Source organism: Oryzias melastigma, linkage group LG17 (assembly GCF_002922805.2).
Source record: "Oryzias melastigma strain HK-1 linkage group LG17, ASM292280v2, whole genome shotgun sequence".
NCBI lineage: Eukaryota > Metazoa > Chordata > Actinopteri > Beloniformes > Adrianichthyidae > Oryzias > Oryzias melastigma.
Genome location: NC_050528.1, coordinates 18,646,354 through 18,669,622, shown reverse-complemented (window position 1 = coordinate 18,669,622; position 23,269 = coordinate 18,646,354). Strand labels below are relative to the sequence as shown.

Here is a 23,269-nt window from a genome sequence, read left to right as displayed (position 1 = left end):
ATGTATAAAGAATCTTAAAATTAAAACTCCTTAAAAAAGCTTGACGTTTGCTTCGTCTAAACTACAATCGGTAAGCCATAATTTCTTGGCTCTGCTTCAATCTACTGCATCCACTCCATATTCCTCGTCTGAGATGGAATCTGGCTCCAAATTGAACGGCTGGATAGCTCCAATATACCTCCCCATTCTGGTTGCACCTGTAATGTTAGCTCGAGGTTGTGAGGGGCTGTAAGCTAGCAGGAGAGAGTGTAAACGAGGGGATGATGGGAAACACGCGCAGGCTTATTCCGATGCAACAATCCCGCCCACAACTAAAGCAAATTTCTGATGAACACCTGCCGCTCTGCAGAAACTATGTCCAAGAAAATGTTAGGTTTTCTTTTATTTTATTTTATTTTGGCTAAAAACAGCATTATCATAATTAGAAGACCACACAATACAACAATACACTCTATGCCTTTTCTGCTCTCTGGCTGGCTCATATTGTACATGAACCAACCAGAGTCTACTTGTCAGGAAATCCTATCTCAATCATTGACATGAATAGAGATGGACAAAACAAAGCTGTTACCACAGGTTTCAGCAAAATTAAGTCAATTCAGTCACCATTTTTCCGCAATACGGATATCGCCCGATTTAGCCATTTTGAAACAAGATGACGTTAGCAAGCAGTGATTGGTTTGATAATCTGTCATATAAACGTTTTGAACATTTGAGGTGTGGATAGTGTCTATAGTTGCGTAGTTTACAACTTGAATAACTTGTGAAGAAAATATATCATGAAAAAAATAGGTTTAGCAAAAACATGTCAAAAGAGACACCAGAAGAAGAACGGAATGACTGAGTAATAGCTGTTTATTTCTCTATAGAAGTCTATGGGAGTTTGGCTTACTGGTACTTCCTATTTGGAACATGGGGGGGGGGGGATAATCAGTCCAGTTCTTACTATTTACTGTCTTTGATCTTAACTTTTCAGGTAAACATCTTGCTTATTTGGTCCAACCAAAGCTTGTAGGCTTGCCTCCAAAAAATTGATTGAGTAAACACCTTTTACTCTGGATCACAGTCCTGATGACAATGAAACCTACATCAAGAAGACAAGCAGCCCACAACAGAACTATTGTGGGCTGCTTGGTGGCGCTGTGGTTCACATCCAGAGAAGGACCAGTCTGGGACTTTCAAGTGTGGAATTTCCACATTCTCTTAGTGTTTTTCTCCAGGTACTCGGCTTTCTTCTATGGTCCATAAACATGTTTCATAGGTTGATTGGTATCTCTACTTAGGTGTGCACGTGAGTGTGTGTGTTCCTGCAATAGACAGGTGATCTTTTCAGGGTTTAGCCCCGACTTTTGCCCAACAGAGGCCTCGTGACCCCAAAAGGGATAAAATGGGCTCTGAAGATGGATGGAGTTCAATTTTGTCAGGGCTCTGGTACACACTCCTCCACACCCTGCAGCTATTTTGCCATGTACTTCTCTTTTATAAATAATGCTAACAACAACATGTTTCACAGTAAAAGATATGATTCCAACCCCTGCTGAAATTCAGCATTTATACCGCAAGCAGTGGAGCAGCTGCTCTAAATATAAATACATCTAAAAAAAAGATTGAACTGTCATGTATCTCATCAGGTCCTCTCTAATTTGGCGCTTTGATCTGGCTGCACTTCTGCTACAAAGACTTTTAAGTTTTGCAAATGATTGCTTTTGGCTATAAAACAAAGATCCAGCTGTAATATATACAAAAGCAGCAACAAATTGGACTTTGACTATGGTTACATCTGTTCATCGTAGCTGAGCAAAAGGCACCGGCCTAATCAGGCTGACAGGCTGATTGTACATCTGGAAGCCATCCATAAACTCAAAAGAGAATGAGGAAAGGGGAAAAGGGGGGAAGGGTCTGTGGCTGCCTTTCTGAAAGCGCTTGCTGCTCAGCAGATCCCAAAACTGCTTGTGCATCCCACCCGCCGTCCTTACGCACAAAAATGAAGAAATCAGACGGCTGATTCACCAGTACAGAAATGTGAAAATGATGAACTTTCCCCCGAGTGCACATATATTTACCCCTAACTGGAACCCAGCAGCATGTAGAGCACAGCCAATTAACGGGGGACTTTTCCAAAATGAGTCACACTCTTCCCTCCACAGCTCACTTCTTTTTTACTGATTCTCTCTGTAGGGAATCAAGCTATATAAGGACAAGATGAGCTGAAACATGCATTAGAAGTTTCTCCTCAGTCCTTGGCCTGCTTTTTTTTTTTTTTTTGTTTCCTCCCAGGGTTTGTTCAACCCACTGCACCAGACTCAGCTGAACTGCGCAGGATCCATCCTCTGACACGTCGCCTTCGTGTCCTCAGGTTTGACTGCTTTAAACCACGACGATGCAAACGGCAACGTGGTGCTAAGGTGGCTTTTGGCAACTCACCCAATCAGCCGCCGCTCGGAGAGTCATCAAGTGTTGTGCTACAGGAACTGTCCTCGGAGATTCTCTCTAAATAGGCATTATCTGGGTCAGAGCTGTGTGGGTATGTATACAGGGACCACTTGTGTATGGAGGATAGAGCCGGAGCCTAAGCCTTTGTGATTTTTGTGTCATTTGTTCAAACACAAAAGAGACGAGATGAGAAAGAGGGAGAAGGGATGAAGTTGAGGAAGAGGGAAGATAACAGAGAATAAAGGAGAAATGAGGCAAAAGGTGACTGTCATTACTCAAATAAATGAGGAGTGAAGTCAGATAGGCAGACAGCTAAAGACACTCTCACACATGGAGGTGAAGGGACCAATGGCTGGTCTCCACTTGGCCTATATATCCCTTTGTCCTTTAAGCACATCTGGCTCATTATCACATCATGCTTCTTCACACAACAGCTTAAAGCCTGGTCGCCTACAGGAGTGTACACAAGCAGACACACGCGCACTATTACAGCACACCAAAATCTCTGGCCTGACTGTCTAAATCCTTCCGTTAGCTGCCCCCTACCTAGCCACACACGCTTTGAAGCTCTCAAGCTCCCCGAGCAGAGGAGCAAAGGCATGACAGAGATGTGCATGTCTTTGTGTGCAGAGGAGAAAGAGCCTGACATTGGAAGGCAGATTTGATATCCAAAAGTCTGCATCTGGTAAAAATCCTCCCTTTATTGCACATATGTCTTCCTACAAACAGTCTTTTCTTGTGTCAGATCGCTCAGTTATGAAGACATGCTGCAATCGTTTCTCCAGACACAAAGTAGTCAGTTTTGTGACTGATTGTAGAGTTCATATCCAAAGTTTTTTCTGAGTTTTGTCTCACAGCCTCTATTATTTTGGAGTCACTCCTGTGATCAGAGGTCGGCCTGATCAACTGACTGCTGAGAATGAGGCCTTTGACTGGCCAGCTAAATAGTTCTTTTTATTGCCCTCATGTTTTCTTATCTTTGATAGAAATTTGGAAGTCAGTGTGTAAAGGTTTTGGTTTCAACTTCTTTTTGTGTTTAATGCCAAATTCACCACTGTAAATGATCTGATTTGGATAGCCCATAATGTTCTCAGAGCCAGAGTTTATTGAGACTTGAAGTCGGGGAGCTTGAGTCTGACCGGAGGAAACCCTGTGGTGAACTCCAGAAATGTTATCTGCGTCGTAATTATCTTAGTCGGACATCTTTGGATGAGGACTTTAAGAGTCAGGATTGGTTGATGCATCACCGCAAACAATGCAACCCAGTCCAAAGATCCTCACGATGACTTTACTATTTACAATTCTGTGTTGACTGGAGTGGATGCTAATACTCATCAACTGGATCTTCAACTTTTCAGTTTCCAAACACAAATCCATCTTAAGGGAAGCACTGATTGGATGACTCACATAACGTGTTTCCTTTAAAAAGTCCCTCTGATCATCTTTTGGTCTGTTTTAAAAGCATTCCCAGTGGTCTCAGCTTAATTTACTTTATATATGTCCTCCATCATGAGAAAAATGTCACAAGAACATTTAAACTCATCTAAATTTAACTGTAATGTATTATTGCACACAACAAATAACTAATCACATCAATACTGTCAGGATTGTGACCTTTGATTTGGGTTTTAGCAGTTATAATTTTTGGTCATGTTCTGTTTTGAATTGTCCCTCAGTCACCAGTTTTAGGTTCATGTTTTGTTTTATTTTATTTTTTATGGTCCTATCAAAGTCTATGTCTTGCTAGAATGTCTGGGGGGGATAAGGGGCGGGGTTACACTGCTCAGCACCATAAGCCACGCCCACACAGAAGGGTTTTTGGAAAAGAGGGCTTCAGATCAACAGAAAAAAATGGCTTTTTAAGACATTTAGGATGTGGATTTTTTGTTAAAAACTTCACAGTCCTAATTAAAACCCCACTGGGAACGTTTAAAGAAAATGTAAAAAATTGTTGTAGGGGGGCTTTAAATGCTTTACTTTTCTGCCACCTTGCATGGTCTCATGAAATTTGGGTCCAACTGGGGTCCATTCCTGACAGAATGACCTGACCACCTTAGACCCGGCATTTTTTGGACACCATACCATGCCACAACCAACAAGTTTTCCTGCAGCCATATTCATGTCATGCCATTCCACGTCCAGCGTATCCGTTCATAAGGGGAATTACCAGTGCCATCTTTTAAGTTCCCTGTTCCTGTGGAGGGTCACCGGGACCTCTCCTTCCTGTTTCTGTTTCCTTATCCCTGTCCCTGAGGATGGAAGTCTCTCCCTCCTTGCCTGTTTTCCCATGTCCCCTCCTCCCAAGGGTTTTTTTTCTTCTGGGCATCTGGGATCTCCCCTTTTAGGGAGGGGTACTGTCAGGATTGTTCAGTTATGATTTTTGGTCATGTTCTGTTCTGAATTGTCCCTCAGTAACATCAGTTTCAGGTTCATGATCCGCAGTCGTCTTCATTTTTGTTTATTGCCTTCAGTGTATATAAGTTTCTGGTTTTTCAGTTGATCATTGTCAAGTCATCTGCTCTGCACCCTTTGTGTTTCTTCATGCTTTTTGTCATGTTTTGAGTAATTCATTAGTTTCTGTCACCAAACCTAGTCTCTGAAGTATTGGGTCCTCTATCACTTTCTAATACACTAAATCTAAAAAAAAAAAAAAAGTTTAATCTTTCAGATATCAAATATTGTCGCAAAAGGAGGAAAAGCAAAGTTTTTAAATTATGAAGACATTTACTGTGAATTTATTTCCGTATAAGATAAAGTTCTACACTAAGCTTTTTATGAGCTGCCCTTTTTGTCATTAGACGTTAATCAATTTAATAATGAATAGCCATGAACACCGCTTGGAGCCAGCAGGAGAGACGGTCTCATGATCTAAGAAATGTCTTGTGATTTCTCAAAGGTTTTTATGTTGGAAACCCTGAATGTGTTTTTCAACTGAACTACAAAAGCAGCTTTGCAGGGATTGATTTTGAAAATGTTGAACTAATATTTAATGCTCAGTAGTGATACTCTTATCTCAAAGGGAGCACCTAAATCCAGTTGAGTGTTGACCCACAGGGTTTGAGTGAAAGGTCTAAAGTGTAATTGTTGTTAAACATACAGAAACAGAGATTCTGGATTGCTGCGACCTGAATGAACAAACAGCTGATTAGCTCCCTGATGCACTCGGGACTGCTTGTTGGTTTGCTCTGTGAATGAAAAGAACAGCAAGGGAGCTAAGTGCAGTCGGGTGTCTAGAAAGGCACCTGGGACAAACTAAGTTATGGCTTTGTGCTGACCTGATCCAGCTGACAAATGAAAAAAAAAGGAGACTATAAGACAGCCGCAGCCAGCGGGCAGAAACACAGACGGACGTGTCACGCTGACCCATATTACGTCTGCCTGCTAAGAAAAAGTTGATGAGAGCACGAACACTCGTGTTGAGGTGACAGGTGTCTTCCCTATCTCTGCTATCTGAGGCTGTAATTGTTGATGTCAGACAAAGACACACACAGTCAAAGATGCATGCACGTCTGCACACACTCCTGCCCTTCAGCACGCACCCCTAGGGCTTAGAGCAAGAGAGCTTTGAGAGGAGTATTCACTGCAGCCCCGACCAGCTGTGAAAGACAGGAACAGCAGGAGAGGGCGAGGGACTATGAGGTGGAAATGGAGGCGCTGGAGAAAACAGTGGCAGACAGAAAGGGCAAAAAGGAACAGAATGCACAAGAGACATTAGGAGAAAAGAAAACAAGGAATGGGAAAGGAGTGTGGGGGGGCACAAGAACATGGGGCTGAAAGAGATGGAGGAGAGGTGATAAGAGTGTGTGAATGTGCCTGAGAGGCAGAGAGGAAGATGGTGCATGTTAGAACCAGAGTAAAGGAGATTATGAAACTCCAGTGGTGACAATGCAGACGGCCATGATTTCCAGTGACTGAGCAGGCGAGTCATGGTGTTTGGTGTTGAGGAGGGAGCAAATATGAAAAGTTTCAAGCACAAGAGATGATTTTTTTATTCTATTAATAAAACCCGTGAAATGAATGGTTGTGTAACTTAATCAAATCAGTACAAAACCTCATAAAAGCATCTTAGTTTGACACTAGAACTTCTTTTTAAATGTCACCTTGACAATTTTTGTATTTTAGGTCAGTCTCTATTATTCAGTGGTGATAATGTTTTTTTCTTGTAAGCAAACGGTAGCTTATAGAAATCCACATCATGTTTTGGCTTCATCTGAGTCAAGTGGAGGTGTAACCCCATGAACATGGCTTCCAAAAAGAGGACTTCTGGACAGTGATGCGGTCCCGAAACTGGTACCGTTTTTGTACCAGTGTGCTGTCAAACATGAGTCTCAAAACCAGAGTTGCTGGGTGGAGCACAGCTGTGATTGATTGAAGACCTTCACCAAGCTGTTTCTTGTGAGGAACCAACATGCAGAGGCCTGTATGTGCTGGTGGGACAAATAAAGGAGACGCACATCTACATTGAAGACAGGAAGCTCAGCATTCATCGAGAGCAGCTGGTGTTAAGTGGACTTTGCAGCAGAAGGAGTAGAAAAAAAAAGAAAGACATCTACAAACACCAAAGAGGCAGCCGGTAAGAACTGGAACTCTAAAACAAAAATCAACCTCTGGAAATGGACTGCTTGCTTGATTCCTGTGGATATTGTTGAAATTAAGAGACTGATTTGTGTTTTCTGATTTAAAGGTTTTTCAGCTACTGTTAAAGGCTCATAATTTCCAACTCAAACAAACTCACTAACAAACCAAAAATGTGAAATGAAACGTCACAGTGGTTGATTATTTGCCAAATGGAAATAAATGTGAAGATTGGAAATTTGACTGGTCCTTTATGAGTGAAATCCTGCTACATCTTTGAGTGGATGTCTCTTATCCCTTTCAAGTGGGGAAAGTGTAAAAAGAAACATAACTTGACAACCAGTAATACATCATTCAATTTTTCCCAGACCACCAACAAACACACGCAGATGGCAGAGCAGCCACGATCAAAAAGGTCCAAAGTGTGGCTGTATTTTTCCAAAGTATGCAGACAGCACACTTGTCTCAGATGTAACAAAAACATGTCTTGTAGGGGCGGTAACAGCTGTATCGTGTCCAAACATCGCGCTAAAATACATCCGATTCTAGTGGAAAGGTGCACAGCGTTTGACTGTCCAAGTGAGACGTCTAGCGCCACTATTATTTCAACAGGCGTGTATCCTAACAGTACACACGTGCAGCATGTGACTTAAGTGTTGTTGTACAATAAAAGTAGGGTGGAAATGAATATGGTTACTGTAAAAAACAATGACAATTTCATATTATGGCTGTTAGTTCATATTGTGCCTCAAAAATAATAAATTATCCGTCATACAATGTAGAATTAAAGAAAATACAACATTTTTCATTTTTATTTTCCCAGCTATTGTTTTTTGAAGTGAGGAGGCTGTTTGATTTAGTCTGGATTTTGCTTCTTAATACACTGTTTATTTAAGTTGTGTTATTGCTAGAAAGACACATTAGTATTTATTGATAATTTTAGTGTAGCGTTGCAAACGATGTATACTTATTATATTGTGTTTTTAATGGTTTTAAAATAAAACGTTTGTTTAAGTACATAATTTGTTAATAGTCTTCTCCCTCCTTGTTTTCTCATAGAAAAGTATCGATAAGAGTACACGATCAGTACGCAGTATCGATAAGAGAAATAGTATCAATAAATCTTAAAAATCTTTTAGATATGTGGAAAACAAAAGGAAATAAACAAAAGAAGCATCTTTTTAAGATGTGAGTTGTTCATCAATTTGATTTGTCATAGATAAAATATCCAAATATTCCTAAAAGTAATACTAAAATCATAAAGAAGAAGACACTTTTTCAAAACAAAATTTGGTGCAACATATCCAAATTAACTAAACACTGCATATTAAAAAAAAAAAAAGTTTTTCATTTTATGTATTATTTTTTTTTTTATCAGTACCAGTGCAAAGTATACAAATCGGAGCAAACACCCCTTTGTGTTGAATTTTTGGTCACATGAGGTGCATATTTATATAAATCCCTTTTTATTTGAGGCTAAACTTTATTTCCATTAACTCTGTTGGTATTAAAGAGAAGATCCTTGTTTGCAGTGAGATGACTTCTCAAAATCTATCAGAAGAAGCCAAATTAAAGCTTTTCAGATGCATTTTATAAGCACAAGTTGCCTTTAGATACTAAAAAAGATAAGGTAGCAAAAAAAGAGAGAGAATTTATTGGCTGTTTTAGCTATAGAAACTCCCAAGCACTACTACAATCAATTAGCTAGGTTTTTAAAGGACAACAAAAGTGGACTTCCGAAGATGGAATTACACAAATAAACAACCAAAGTAGCATTGAGGATGGAAGGAAGAGCCAGGACGTCCACAGACTTGACTCAGCTCCATCAGTTCTGTCAGCTGAAATGAGCCAAAAATCCAATAAGATAAATTACAAGCTAATGGAAGGCTGCCCAAAAACATCTGAGCCAAGTTAAACCGTTTAAAGGCGATTTTACTAAATACCAATTAAGTGTGTATAAATGTCTAACTTTGAAGAAAGTTAGGCAAGCTGTGTTAATAATTTAAGGATCTTTTTGGATCAAAAACAGGAAAAGTTTCCAAAATGTTATTGTTAAAATCTAAACTTTACCCTCTGATTGAAGCAGTAGTCATTACAGATTACTGTGATGTTCCAACCATGGAGGGATCATTTCAAATAGTTATTATTGAGTTACAACAGTAGTTAGTTTATTTTTTTTCCAAATCAAAACTAGATTAAAAAAATTTGATATAATATCCCGTTTGGCCGGCTGTCGATGAGGCATGATCCCCTTTGACCACATCTAATCTACTTCTACGTCTGTCATTAACCACACCAAAACCCAGACGAACATTCAAGCGTTCTGCTCCCAAAGGGATTAAGAAACATTAAGTTGGCAAAGACAAAAAGAGAAAGATGAACCCATCCTCTATAAATGTTTAACGAGTGAAGACAGAGGAGATAAGGAGGGGGAGAGGAAAAAAAAGGGGGACAGAGAAAGAAATGGTGAGGTGAAAAAGGAAGAAAGTGCCAGAGGAGATGGGGTGAGGAGGAAAAATGGGTGGCTTTGGAGAGCGAGAGGTGGAGAATAGTCTAATTATAGAAGCAGACCCAGGAGCAAGGCTTGAAAATAACAGACTGAGGAGAAAAGAAGCAGAGATTAAGAAAAAAAGGCCGTAATAGGCGGTGTCTGGTGTTTGTCTAACACAGAGAGGGTAGTAATGATTCCATTAGCGCTTCGCTCTGAGATAGAGAGACGGGGAGAATGGGGGTGAAGGAGAGTGATACCGAGATGCCGAAAGACTACTGAGACCCAGGCAGAGCACATAAAAAACAGCAAGCAAGCCCCCACAAAAAGGACAATTGAAGCTCTCCATTAAGTGGCTTGCTCACCTGCACAATGATATTAAAACGCTCCTCCACTCTTTTCTTTATTCTCCTCCCCCCTTGTATCTCTTTGTAATGAGAAAGGGTGATTTAAATGCATTAGCAGCCTGGCGTTGTCCACATGGAAGACCTCCATGCTGTGTCTGTGCAGGAAACCTTTGTTTGGACTTGATGCAGAGTGCTGAGAGGACTCTTTGAAAGCGTGGCCCTCGTTCTCACAGGCACACATTAAGTGCAGCAGAACAGGCTGTCACATCTCCCTGTGTCCTCTTTTCTATCAGCCCGCCTGTTAAAATAAGGGCTGATTATGGATGCATTAGCCAGCACGCTGGATTCTGACTGACATCAGCACCAAACTTATTGGAAACAAAAGGAGAGCGGGCTTTATTTCAGACGCGACAAAATGAGGCGGTGTGCGTTTGGCAGAGACGCGCGGGACAGCAAATTCTACTGTATTATGAGGAGGGAAATTTCATTGCTATGCAAATCCGTCCCAACAAAATCATTTTTCCTAACACTGACTGAGCAGGCAGCGCAGACATCCCCGCTGGGGGAGACGCTTTCTTTTTTGCAGAGTAATTACTCTATAAGATAAGCCTTTAAATGGTTTGAAATCATGGTTGATCACACATATCCACTCCGCATCTCAACTGTCTGACCAGAGCTTGATAAATGACGGCTGTATATTTTTATTTGGCCTATGACCTTAGACCAGGGGTCTAAAACCTGCGGCTCCACAGCCACATTTCTACCTCTCCATATTAGCTCTCTGGCTATAGAAATTATTTTTTTTTCTTTAAAAGAATGAGTTACTAAATTAGCCTTGATTAATTGACATTAAAGCTTATAAATGTAAGGGTGAGGTTTGTCTATAGAAGATGTCAACATTTTTACATACCTGCTGCCCTGAAGAGGCCTTATTTGCTCTATGCTTCAGATTTTAACTGAACTTCTTCACTTTTTTACCAAAACTTTAGTTAAAAAGTCAGATCTTTTAGGATCTCGTTTGGCACAGGGTGTATTTTATTTTGAAAGAAAATCATACAACATTCTGTCAGAAGTAAAAAAAACTTTACATTTTGAGAAAATGCTAATCTCCCCTTATATGTCTGTTTTTATTCACACCAAAACATAAATATATTCATATTTATAAACATATTAATAACATTTTCTTAAAGCTCCTTCGAGGTTTTGATCAGTAGCAAACAAGTCCAAAAGCCTCTTTTATTGTTAAGGGTTGCAGACTCCTGCCTCAGACTGCCAGCATAATTGCTTTTGCACGCTTACACTTAAATGGATGCAAACACGATGCCTCCCAGTTAAATTTGGCTTGTTAAATGCGGGACGTTGTTTTAGTTTGTCTCTTAGGAGACTGATGAGGTCATGGGGGTCACAGAGGTCGACCCCTTTACCACTTACAGTTGAATTTTCAAAGTTCGAGTACAGATAAATAAGTGTATGTAAAAAATGCAAAATACTTGTTTTAAACAATTAGAGTGATGGAAGTAAAATGATTAGAAAAGCTGCCAAAGCGGTCTCCTTTCACGTAACCATGGCTGACAGACACACAGACAGATACGGCGCTCAGCGGTCTGTGCTTCATGATTGAGATGCAGTCAGCGCTCTGCCACAATCTGTGCACAAACCCAGTCTGCAAAGCGCCGAGCACAGTTTGTTCCTGTTCACGAGTCTCTCAGGCCCAGCTGCCAAGCTTCCCGAGCGCTTCTCCAAAACAAGAGAAATTGCATTGTGCGCACCAATTTCACATTCGCAGAGATGAATATCTATGATTCGATTTTCTTTTTCAGGGAAGGAGCGAGTCCTCCGGGACAGGTGACAGCAACGGCATAATCCAGCTTCCTCGCTCAAACGCACGCACGCACGGCAAGCGCAAACACCTTCTGACTCACACGAACGGCACAAATGCACAATTTAAAGAGTTTTACAACTCAATAATCTGCTTCCGAACACATAGCTCTTCTACTTTTCTTTTCCTGAGCGACACGACGGCAGGCTCTGCCTGTGACGCACACAAATGAAAGGAGGACATGCCTCAAAGCAAACCTTACCCTTTCCCAGGCAAGAGCTGTCGGTGTCGTGTTTGGAGTGATGACACTCGCACTCACACACACAATGTGTGCTCTTAATCTAAACAGACAAAGGGAGTACAGTTCCACCCTGACTTTTATGGAAAAATATTAAGCTTATCCTGTGTAGGAAATTAAAGTATTTCAGCACATCGAAGCCTTAATTGGTACTAAACCCCAGTTTTCTGTTGCCTTTCAGTTTGTTGATACACACATTTGCACACTTACAGCTCTATCCCACACATCCCCCAGCCCCCTCCTAACTCACGCTGGCAGACGTCCTTGTTCTCCTCAAAGCCCGGTTTGCATACACATCTCCCGATGGGGACGAGCCAGCCTCCGTCTGCACTGCAGTACATCTTGGGAGGCTCGAACTCCTCCGAGGCGTTCACGCACGCGCCGTGGACTTCCACCAGAGCCGTGTCTCCCCCAGTTATTGTGTCAGGGAACTGGGCCAGGTTGAGGACGGTGAGTGGACATTTCTTGTAAAAGACTCTGACTGAGACCAGGGCGATGCAGGCGCCGAGGTCCTGGAAGGCCAGGTAGAAACCCTTTTTGCTTAAGTTGCTGATGTCTCGGACCTCCGTGTTCAGCTTCATGACCCGGTCGCCGACGTCCACCTGTGAACAAAGACAATGTTGCAAATTGTGCTCTATAGCCTGGCTTCCTCTGAGCGGTATGGTCCGGTACTTCGAGCATATTAAACCATTTTTGGGCCTCCAATAGTTGAAGGTTTATAGAAAAATGGAACAGAACGGTTAGGCCGGAGCTACTGTTGTCACACAACCAAACCTGTTGATTGGTGGAAGGCCGTTAAAAAACACCAAAAATGTTCTCCTTCTTTGCAATCTTTCTCAAACAACAGTAAATGCTTAACGAAGTACCGAAAAGCCAAGCGGAAAAAAATGATTGACCTCAATTGTTGTTGTTTGTAGCTTCACTTTTGCTGTGGTTGCTCTGCTATCCAATTGGTCTAGACTTGCGCAATAACCCTCAAATGTATTGTCGTCGCAATATCAGCCTTTGTAATTTATTGAAAAAAAAAACGGCACAAATTGTGTAAATGTTTACACACATGCTAAAAAAAACCCTCTAGCAGCTTGATATATTTAACAAATTAAATTGAACCCTTATTATCTTTAAACAATATTATGTTGGATACCGGACTCTTAGGTAGACGAGGGTCATTTAGAGTAAAATTTAAGTCATTTTGGTTTTTATTTAAATAAAACTGTTTCAGTGAAATAGAAATAATGTATTATTTGTTATTGTCGCAATATTATATCACAGTATTGATCACTAATATCACACATTGCGAGTTTTTCCTCTATATTGTGTAGTCCTAACCCCTCGCATGTGCCATGACAGTCCAACTTTGAATTACCTGGACTATTCTAGACCAGGTGTCAATAACTTTTTCTTGTCTCTGATGTGGGGCTGAGGTCTGTTTGTAGGCTAACAGATGAAGTGTAACAATCACAGCCTAATGGTAAACATTAATTGTTTTCCAGAAAGCCACACATAGCCCAATTTTAAATAATTTGTTTTTGCAATCTTCAAAATAAAAAACTAGAAAAATTGCATTACTTGCGATAATGCTAGTGTGAATGCTTTTTGTTGAAAGTAATCACTGAAAATGGTGACGCAATTTACTTTAATTGCTGAAGGGATTTGCTGAAAAGGTAGAAGCTATTTGCAAAATGTAATATTTGCTAAAAGACTAGAAATTTCATTGAACTATGAAAGAGCTCTGAAGTTGACCTAAATTTCTGAAAAATATGTAGTAAAATTACTCAAAAATCCCTAATACATGCCAATTTTGCAAAAAATATTTAGTATGCTCCTTAAATATGAGTTAAATTCCAAATTAGCCCAAAAAAGCTAGCTCGTTGCTTTAAAACTAGCTTAACTCCTAAATAGCCAAAAATTCTTTAGTAAACTAAATTATCCAAAAAAAGTTAGCCTGCTGCTAGAATAGAAGCTAAACTCTAAATTAGCTTAAAAACCCTCAGTAGATAACAAATTAGCCAAAAATGTTAGCATGTTGCCAAAATATTAGCTGAACTCCAACTTAGCATAAAAAAACCTCAGTAGATGCCAAATTCGCCAACAAAAAAAGCTAGCTTTCTTACTAGCTAAAGTCCAAATCTGTCTTAAACTTCTAAGTAAACTAAATTAGCCAAAAACGTTAGCATGTTGCTAAAATATTAGCTGAACTCCAAATTAGCATAAAAAACCTCAGTAGATGCCAAATTTACCTACAAAAAAGCTAGCACATGGCTTTCTTACTAGCTAAACTCCAAATCTGCCTTAAACTCCTCAGTAAACCAAAAAAAATGTTAGCATGTTGCTCAAATATTACGTGAATTTCCAAATTGTTTGCAAACGACTAAAGATTAAAGCAAACAAGATTAAAGCTTAGCCCATTAATATATTTAAAGTTTGTTGCTAATCTACTTCAAATTTTGAAATTTGAAGACTTTCTAATTCATTTCCAATGCAGCATATTTTGCTCTATATTTCAAAAAGTTTACAGTTTATGAATACCAAAACCGATACTAAGATTGATAAAATAACTGATAGTGTGGTTGAGTTTTTACTTGCCGAAAAACGTACAGAAATGGAGCAGGAGAAACACCTTAGTGTGAATGCTTACAAACCATTCACACAACTATACTAAAACGTTTAAATAATTAAACCAATAAATAGTCTATCATCTCCTGTCACAGTTAGGACTGCAGAAGGGTGGAATAAAAAGTCCCGTTCTAAGTGGGTCTCGATCGACCAGATTGAAAAAAAAGAAGAAATATGCGTCTCTGATGGTGTTTTGGAGGCTGGGCCAAATGTGGAGGTGGGCTGGATCCGGCCCGCGGGCCGTAGTTTGGGGACTCCTGTTCTAAACCGTACCGCTCAGTGTAAACAATACACACAAAAAAATAAAAATCGGACCCATTTAGCCCTCTTTTTGTGCCATGTGTGTACTGGTACCTGTGTAAAGCTCTCATCTGCTGCAATAGTGTCAATCTTGACGTACTGACTCTCCTTGATGAACCACAGGTTGGCATTGTTGGACTCATAGTAGAACATGTTAAACGTCTGCAAAAACAAACACAATACATCATTTTTCAAGTTTGGTAAATGTCAAGTAATCAAGAAAAAAACTGAAAGTGCTGTGGAGCTGTCCTTTCAGAAAATTAATGCATCTGTCAGAATAACCTGTCAGCAAGTGTCTCGACCTGCATAAACATGCTGCTCTGTTCTCTGCAGCATCAAATCTGGGCATGAAATTGCAGTCAAAATTGTAGCCCCAAGAGGCTTCTATTTACTTTATGGAGGCAAACATTCTAACTGTACATGGAAGGCACGGAAAACCATCTTTTTGTTTCGTTCTCCAATTTGGGTTTTTATCATCAATTTTCAGTGCATCAACAATTCTGCTTGTTTTAAGGGCGATAAACACTGTTGTTTCCCTGCTCTGCAGTATAATCTGAGATGTCTTTGTGCATGCAATCATCTTTACCGTTTGACTATTAGGGTCACAGGCAAGACGACACGTGCAAAGTGCCTCCATGCAGCTCAGAAAACAGCAAAACAACTTCTGTTTCCCTTCAGAAATTGTTATTACATGTTTTCAGGGATCAAACTGTTTCAGTTCTACTTTCTGTTGCCATTGATTTAACATTTTGTTTATAGAAAAAAACTGGATGTCAAAGACAAAAGTTACAATAAAATCCTTTTGTTTGGTTGTGTTTGATCTCCTTTGATGAATAATCAGAGAAAAATGTTTTCCAACCCATAAAATATGAATCACACTATAAAACAGAATGGCTCAGTGTGAGGGAAATATGTTTGTCACTAATAAATCAGTGAAGGCTTGTGTGGAGCGTAGAATGTGAGGACCTCTTTGCAGGTCCCGGGGACCCCCGGCAGGCTGTTGCAGTCTCTCAGGGTGAACTTGATCTCGATGTAGATGCGCTGCGCTCCCTCCCGGCTGATGTGGCGCGTTCGGAGCCAGTTGTTTTGGTTGGCTTCCATTACATTGCATACTTGGTACGTCCTCATCGGCGTGTTCCTCTCATCCATGACACTGATCTCCTCCCACTGAAGATAAGAAGAGGGTAATGAGGTTTGGCTGGGTGAAATGAAGCATTTGTGAGGCGACATTTAGAGGAAAGTCGGAGGAGTGCAGACAGAAGAATTGAAGGTAGCAAAAGTTAAATGAAAAAGGCAAAAACAAATGAGTTAGGAAAAAAATGTATAAACTTGTATAATATATACTTTTTCTCAATAAAAGAATGACTCTATCATGATAGACTTTTATTTTGAAGGGTCCAACAGTGACTTCCGCTAATCCTCTCCATACAATGTTTAGTTTCACCTGGTGAAGCAGCAGGACATTTAGGGATTTTTAATGGGATCCAGTCAGAACTGGAAGACAAACTCGCTGGACTTAAAGCAGAAACTTCAATAAAAAGTGTAGATGTGGTGACCGCGATGTAGCATGGCGAAATGCTAATGCTAACGAGCCGCTCCGTGTTCACAGACCAGCTTAAATTTGGAGAATATTTTCACTGACCGAACTTTAAGACGTAGCGGATAAATTCATCAAAATTAATTCTTAGTACCTTCATAAAAAACATTTGAATATAATGACAGACCTGAATCCACTGTGTATTAGCAGCAGGTGTTACATAAAAAACTGCAACCTGTGTCAGATGTTGTGCTGAACCCCCCACCCCGCCTCCTTCCCTTGTGAGAGCTCTCTGGCTTTAATATCAATGATATATAATAATAATAATAATAATAATAATAATACAAATGTTTATGTTTTCAGCCTGTTTTTCTTATGATTTAATATAAAATGTAATCACTTGGAGGCAGAATTAGAAAATCTCTGCTAAATCTTGTTCTCTCACCATGTTTGAATTTGAGTTTACAGTTAGATGACAAAAGAAAATATTCATACCATTTATGAATTCCTTCTATGAAATGTAATATTATGTGTAAAATAGTGTTAGACCTGGGGCTGGGAATCAACTCACGATATGATGTGTGATACATGACTCATGATATCAATGATGTCACGATAATTGGTAAAAACTGTCTCTAATAACTCACAATCCGTAAAAGAACACATATTTTTGGGGGAAAATATATCCCCATTTATTTTTAGATTGAACACAACCATAATAAACAACTTGTGTTTTATTTTGTGCAACAAATAGACACTTTTATGCAAATCAGTAATACTATGTCTTTGACCAGCATTACCAACTGAATTGGAATTATTTGTAAAAATGTATTGTTAACAATAGTAAACATGAACAGCAGGGACACTATTTAGTGCAAAATTGTTGTAAAGAATAGAAAAAAAAATGAAAAATTCAAGTAGCTGACAGGCACATTGGTGCTCACGACAGCCATTCTTACAACCCGTACCCCCATCTACCTCCAAAGGAACATTTCACCAAAGGAAGGCAAATATAATGTTTTATGGCCTTTTTTAAACAGGAAGATCGATAGTTGGTGAGAACCCATTGAGAATCAATTACATGACCAAATATTGAAATAAATCGCAACATCGATATTTTGGAACACCCCTAGTTAGAAGGGTTCGAAATGGACAAATATAGCTACATGGTTTATATCATTATATATATCGTTATCGACCGACATAAAAAAAACTATATTCCATACTGCCTAACCCTACAGCTAACAGACATTTGAGCTCAAGTGAAAATTTCCTTGACTTAAATATTAATCTGTGAGCGACGGCGGAGTGGAAGTGAATCATCAGTGATGATCTGCAGCACATGGTCAGCTCGACAACAGCCCCTCTCAGCTCCTGTCTCGTCATTTCATCAAGGAACAAAGACGATCTTGATTCAGACCTCGCTGAAGGGGAAACTGGGCCCAAGTTCAGTGAACTGTGGTTTAGTGCAAACCAACATGTTCTGTTTTCATGTCTGGCTGAATATGAGTGATGACCTGTGTCAAGATGACTACAGGGATGTTTTTGCCCACGTTGCACATGTGCACCGAGAGTTTTTTTCTGAAGTGAAAGCGGGAGCTTCAGATGTAGTAGTGCGCTCGAGAGAGAGACACACGAAGAGAAAGACGAAGGAGTGGAGAGGACAGAGCTACTTTGTCTCCCGTCATTTGCCACCATCTGTTTCCACTTCTGACTAAGGCTGTAATTGAGAACACTTTTTGCATGGGCAGGAAAACATTTCTATCTACCCAAACACACATATTTTAAAGCAGCACTGACACTCACACAAAGTGAACATTTCTATTCCTTAAAGAAAAGAAAAATACACCCCATGTGGTTTCCATGTCTCTGGACATTCGATCCAGTCACATGCCGGCTAACTGAATTTTCCCGAGCACACGCACCAAAAGCCACACAAACTGAATGTGTCCTAGTTTGCGGTGAGGAATAAAAAGACCACCGTATTTGTTCAGCGCTCCTGTCATCATCTTTGGACCGAAACTTCAGCTTTCATAGTAGAGGTCACCTTACAGCTGCCCGACCAAAACAACATTCACCGGATAGAAATGCACACAGGCATTCACCTGCATGTGTTTGCACACATCCGCTCCTTCATAGCAAATGGACGTTTGCTCAGGGTCGTACTGCCTGGCAGGATTTCTTCTTTTTTAACATTAAAAATTCTCGACTCTATGACTACATTTAAATATTTATTCAATATGTTGGCACACAGTTGAGTTCTTAGACGGTAGCCAAACAGTAAATCAACAGTTTAACTCTATAAATGGGGCTTTAAAAATCCTGTCTGTTGGTTCTTGGCACATTTTTGACAGTTTAAAATAAAGTTGTTAAATCCTGAAAGTATAGTCACAAAGCGTCTGTGTGCTGCCCCTACAGGTTGAAACGAGGTATTACAGCTGCATTTTGTTATTGGTTAACTGGTGTAAGTCATTTGAGAAGTTTCACGTCATCATGCTCTGATGCTATAGTATAAAAACTCTGCTCATCTTTGACTCTGTAACAGTCGGTTGTTTTTGTGTTAGCGCGGCTCGTAGTCGTAAAAAGTCTACTGGCTTGCACAACTTTCCAGTGGACTTTGCAGTTAATCAACAGTGGTTGAGTACAATTGGCATTGAATCCAGTAAACTCTTTCCTGGTGATGGGATTTTCAATAATCGTTTAACTCGGGATTGTTTGCCTAATTCTTTAGCCTTTATTAGCTAGGATGCTAGCTGCATTTCAGACATGGGTCCCTTTTGGTCCTGCAAACCCTGGTGTTGTGCCAAGATCTGTATCCCCTGCTAGAATTTGTATCCCCTGTCGCTAGCATCGTTGATTTGTTTAGTTACTCTCATATTGCAGTCCTGCCATTGGGCATTATATATGGAGAAAAATGCTCGACGTCCACAGAAAGTTCTGTGGTCAAACCATAAACACGTATTATTTTCAGTATATATATATATAACACTATATTAATATACAGTCAATGGATGAAACTGCATCACTTCCCATTATTAAAGAATATCCCCTTTAGCCCCTCCCCCTTTTTTTGCATTTTTCAAATCTGGGCTGAGAGTGGAGTCAGCCTCCAAATGCCCTTTAAGAAAAATGTTACAATAAAGTGTGTCTGTTAGCAGTTAAATAAAACCTAAGCAGACTATATTAAAAAAAAGATAAGATTTTTCCTGGTTTCATAGACGTTGCTGTCCATTTCTTCCATCTGACCAGCTATGGCAGACGGTCCCACAAACCTGAAGCCACAATAATGGAAAACAATGTGAGCGTGCTCTCATCTGAAGATGTCCTTGGGAGATAATTGATTCTAAATTTCCTGTCTGTGTGGCCTGGAGATGACACAGCAACTTCTCTTGGTGAACCGTTGCTGTGAATATGAGGAAAATCTTGAGGGTTGCTTTTTTTTGGCATGCAAAAAACTATTAAGCTGCTTCAGGATTATGTAAAAATGTTTGCTAAAGATTATTTAAAGTCCAAGCAGAATGTCAACTGAAGAGCATTTGTCTCCCTGCTGATTCTTGTCAGCGTGACATTATAATGACTTTGACATTTTTGCTTTCTTGGTTGTAAAATCATTTTTTATTATAAAAAATCTGTTAAAATTAGGAACATTAAGTGTGGTTTTCTTCCACACTTCAACTCACTAAAGCCCATACTTGGAAAAGTCTGAGTATTATTAAAACACTGAATCAATCCCATTTCAAATCACAAGTTTACAATTGGATTTGATTCAGTTGTTTTATATTATATTATTATTAGTGGTGGGGGAAAACAATTTTTTTGATTCGTCAAATATCCATAAAGAGTTTTGAATCGTTTTATGAATTTTGAATAATCAATAATTAAAAACTGTATATGATTTAAAGTAAAAGTAATAATCAGTACTAAATAAAAAGAGAGTCATTGTCTCCTGAATCAATAAATATTAAAAAACTGTTTCAAAAATTGTCTAAAATGACAAAAAGTATTTATTTTTATTTACATTTTGAATATTACACATTTTTTAAAGTTTTTACTGGTAAAAAATTACAATGGAATTTGTATAAAATTTCTTTGAAAAGCAAATCAATTAATGGATTTAGCTTTTTTTAACTTTGTGATCAATTTTGATTTCAACTGCATTGATATTTTAGATCCCCAATTCATGCCTTTATAAAATGAATTGCCTAAGCACCAAAAAGCAAAAATCAGAATACAATTCATAGCATGTTGCTGAAATGAGGTTGATTTCTGTCATGTTTTTTTTTAAAGTAAATCATAGAAAGTTTACTTTGGGTCCTTAAATTAATATACAAAACCACACAGAGACTTTCACTTCAGCTCTCCCACGTTCAAAAGCTTTCACTGTCCATGAACTCCAACAAAACTCGCTCCGTCCTGATCCTGACCCAACAGTCCTTCAGCAGGGAGGCGCACAAAGAAAACAAGCAGAAGCAAAAATGAAAAAACACACGAGTCTGTTTAGTTGCTCTAGTCAGCTGACCCAAGTGTCCCTGAAAGCAACTTTTGAGTCTGAAGATTAACAGTCAGCATAAAGGATGTATAACTGGAGGATCGCACAGCGAGGACTCTCACAGCAACTCCATTCAATTAAAAGAACAAAACACAAGCGAGGAGGGGGAAAAAAGGCAGCGAGGAACGAATGTGGGTAAATTACAGGCATGCCTGGCAGTTAAACACATCCATCTGTGCAGAACTGAGACCAGTCGGACATCACAGGACAGTCACACACACCCACCCACACACACTCACAAAACTCAGCCCCAAGGGAGTAGTGATTAAAGCCTTTATGGGAATGCTCATTGAGGGATAAAGAGGGCTTTATAATGTCTTTGTTTATTTCTTTGTAGGCAAAGTTTAGAGTGTCTGGATTACTGCCACTTCCTTGAAGGTGACTTACTTCCCTAGCTGGTGAGTCTGCTCAGTGTCGCGTCTGCCTGGTGAAAAGCACAGGTATGCCTGAGGGTATTAAAACTCTTTCTTCCACAGAAATACAGCAGCTGTTTGAGACTAAACCTGCTTCAACTGGAAAGAGCCGCGATTGGCTAAAGCATTCAAACTCTTTTTTTCTTTCTTTCTCTGGAGCCACTTAAGTCAAGTATGCTTGAATGCACAAACTGTTACATGATGATGCAGTTCAAACTAACTATAACCCGGACTGAAAATTGCTCTGCGAAACCCACCAATCAGCAAAGAGTGTGTTTTTTTAATAGCAAGGCTTAATCCAGCATCTCTCCTTCCGCAATCATCTCATGGCCTCGCCAACGGCGGCGTGATTGGCTTCCAAATTCTCAAAAAGACTCTGGACGTCGGGAGGGAGGAAAGGCCTGAAGGATCATTGATGAGGTAGAAAAACAGATAAGGGGGGGGGGCTTAAAAGCTGAGGACCCTCTGGGAGTTTTTTTTTGTTTTGTTTTTTTGGCAGGGGGGGCTTAATTTTAAACAATGTTATAACATGTCTGTTTAGTGTCTCCAACCATAAGGCTGGTAGCTTCGCTAACGTCCAGCACCACATCGCCAGGATTAGGATTGACCCGTGGGGGTCAAGTGTCATTTTGGACAAACTCGGGGGGGTCTTGTATGTATAATCCACAGATCCGGGTTCAGAGGTTAACTGGATAATCCTTTGACGAGCAGCATCAAAAATATCAAGTTATCCAGTTAATACAGATCCCCAGAGCACTGGTCTTTCTGAATCATTTTTTTTCTAAACAATAGATTATAAATTGAGGCCAAGTTAAGTTTTGTGCATCACTGATTAGATTTTAGAGACTTTTGTTTCACAAAGGCATGATTTTTTTCCCTCTTTAACACAAGCAAAAACAAAAAATAAAATAAATACATTTAAGTTAATTTTTAAGTTAATTACAATATATAGTTTTGTGAGAAATTCAAATGAAAAGGCTTTAATATTAAGGGTTTTTCCAATTATAAAAAACAAATATTTCTATTGTTTTTATTTTTTTTCTTTTATTTCTATTGCTGATTTTTTTGTGCAAAAATGTGTATTCCTACTAAGAAACGTGAAACTGTAGTGTACTTTAAAACAATGTTTCTCATTTGTTACTATTCAGTTTCATTTTATCATAAAAAATAAAGTCAGAGGAAAGTAAGTAATGACATTTCTGTCAATTTGTTTCAGAGAATAACTGAAAATACACGTTATTGTGGTATAAAATAATTTATATTATGATATACAACTCTTTCTTCCATATCGCTCAGCACTCTCAGTACCTGCGGGCTACAAGAAGGTCAAAATCGTATAGTCCTTGGTCGTAGGTCCGTAGAAAAATGCAATGGACCAGTTAGGGCGGAGCTTCTGTCGTCACATGATATAACCCATTGATTGGCTGAAAGGTTTTATGACAAAAGGAAGCGTCCAACAAGCGCTTCTCCAGAATCAAGATCCAAACCGAAAGTTTCGTCCTCTTTTTGGCTGGATTCCTCTTCACCCCCCAAAATCTTCAAAGAATAATACAGACCGAATCCATAAAACCAGCTTCAGTTTCGCTGTAGTTGCATCTTTTAGACACGCAGCTACGTCATGTGTGCACAGTCTCCAGAGTATTAGTAACTTCCTGTTCTTTTCACACTGCATTTCCCAGCAGCCCCTGCAGCTCCTCCCAGAAGCTCCTCAGCTGCTTCTCATCTCCAATCACCCTCAGCTCAGCTCAGTGTGAAGTATTGTTCTCTTCTGACAATTCTGAGCAGTGTTTCCGTTTGCCTCTGATCCTGATCCTGATCCTTTCATGTCATCCGCCTGCTTCGACTCCTCCCAGTCCTTGACCACTGCCTGCACCAGCCTCTGACGAGCCCATGC

The 23,269-nt window shown here is 39.6% G+C and overlaps 1 protein-coding gene and 1 long non-coding RNA gene across 3 annotated transcripts in view; one reads left to right on the top strand and one right to left on the bottom strand.

Annotated features, from left to right (window-relative positions):
- Nucleotides 1–23,269, bottom strand: part of epha4b (eph receptor A4b) — a 106,414-nt gene that overhangs the window by 61,043 nt on the left and 22,102 nt on the right. For both annotated transcript variants that reach the window (XM_024273351.2, XM_024273352.2), the window contains exons 3-5: nt 15,843–16,043; nt 14,931–15,038; nt 12,211–12,562 (exon numbers count right to left, since the gene is read on the bottom strand). In XM_024273351.2, the coding sequence (XP_024129119.1) occupies nt 12,211–12,562; nt 14,931–15,038; nt 15,843–16,043 (661 nt within the window). The remainder of the gene's footprint in view (nt 1–12,210; nt 12,563–14,930; nt 15,039–15,842; nt 16,044–23,269) is intronic.
- On the top strand, nt 1,397–22,599 carry LOC118599985. The gene is made up of 3 exons (XR_004949544.1): nt 1,397–7,006; nt 21,300–21,360; nt 21,439–22,599. It is a non-coding gene; the product is annotated as an uncharacterized LOC118599985 (long non-coding RNA).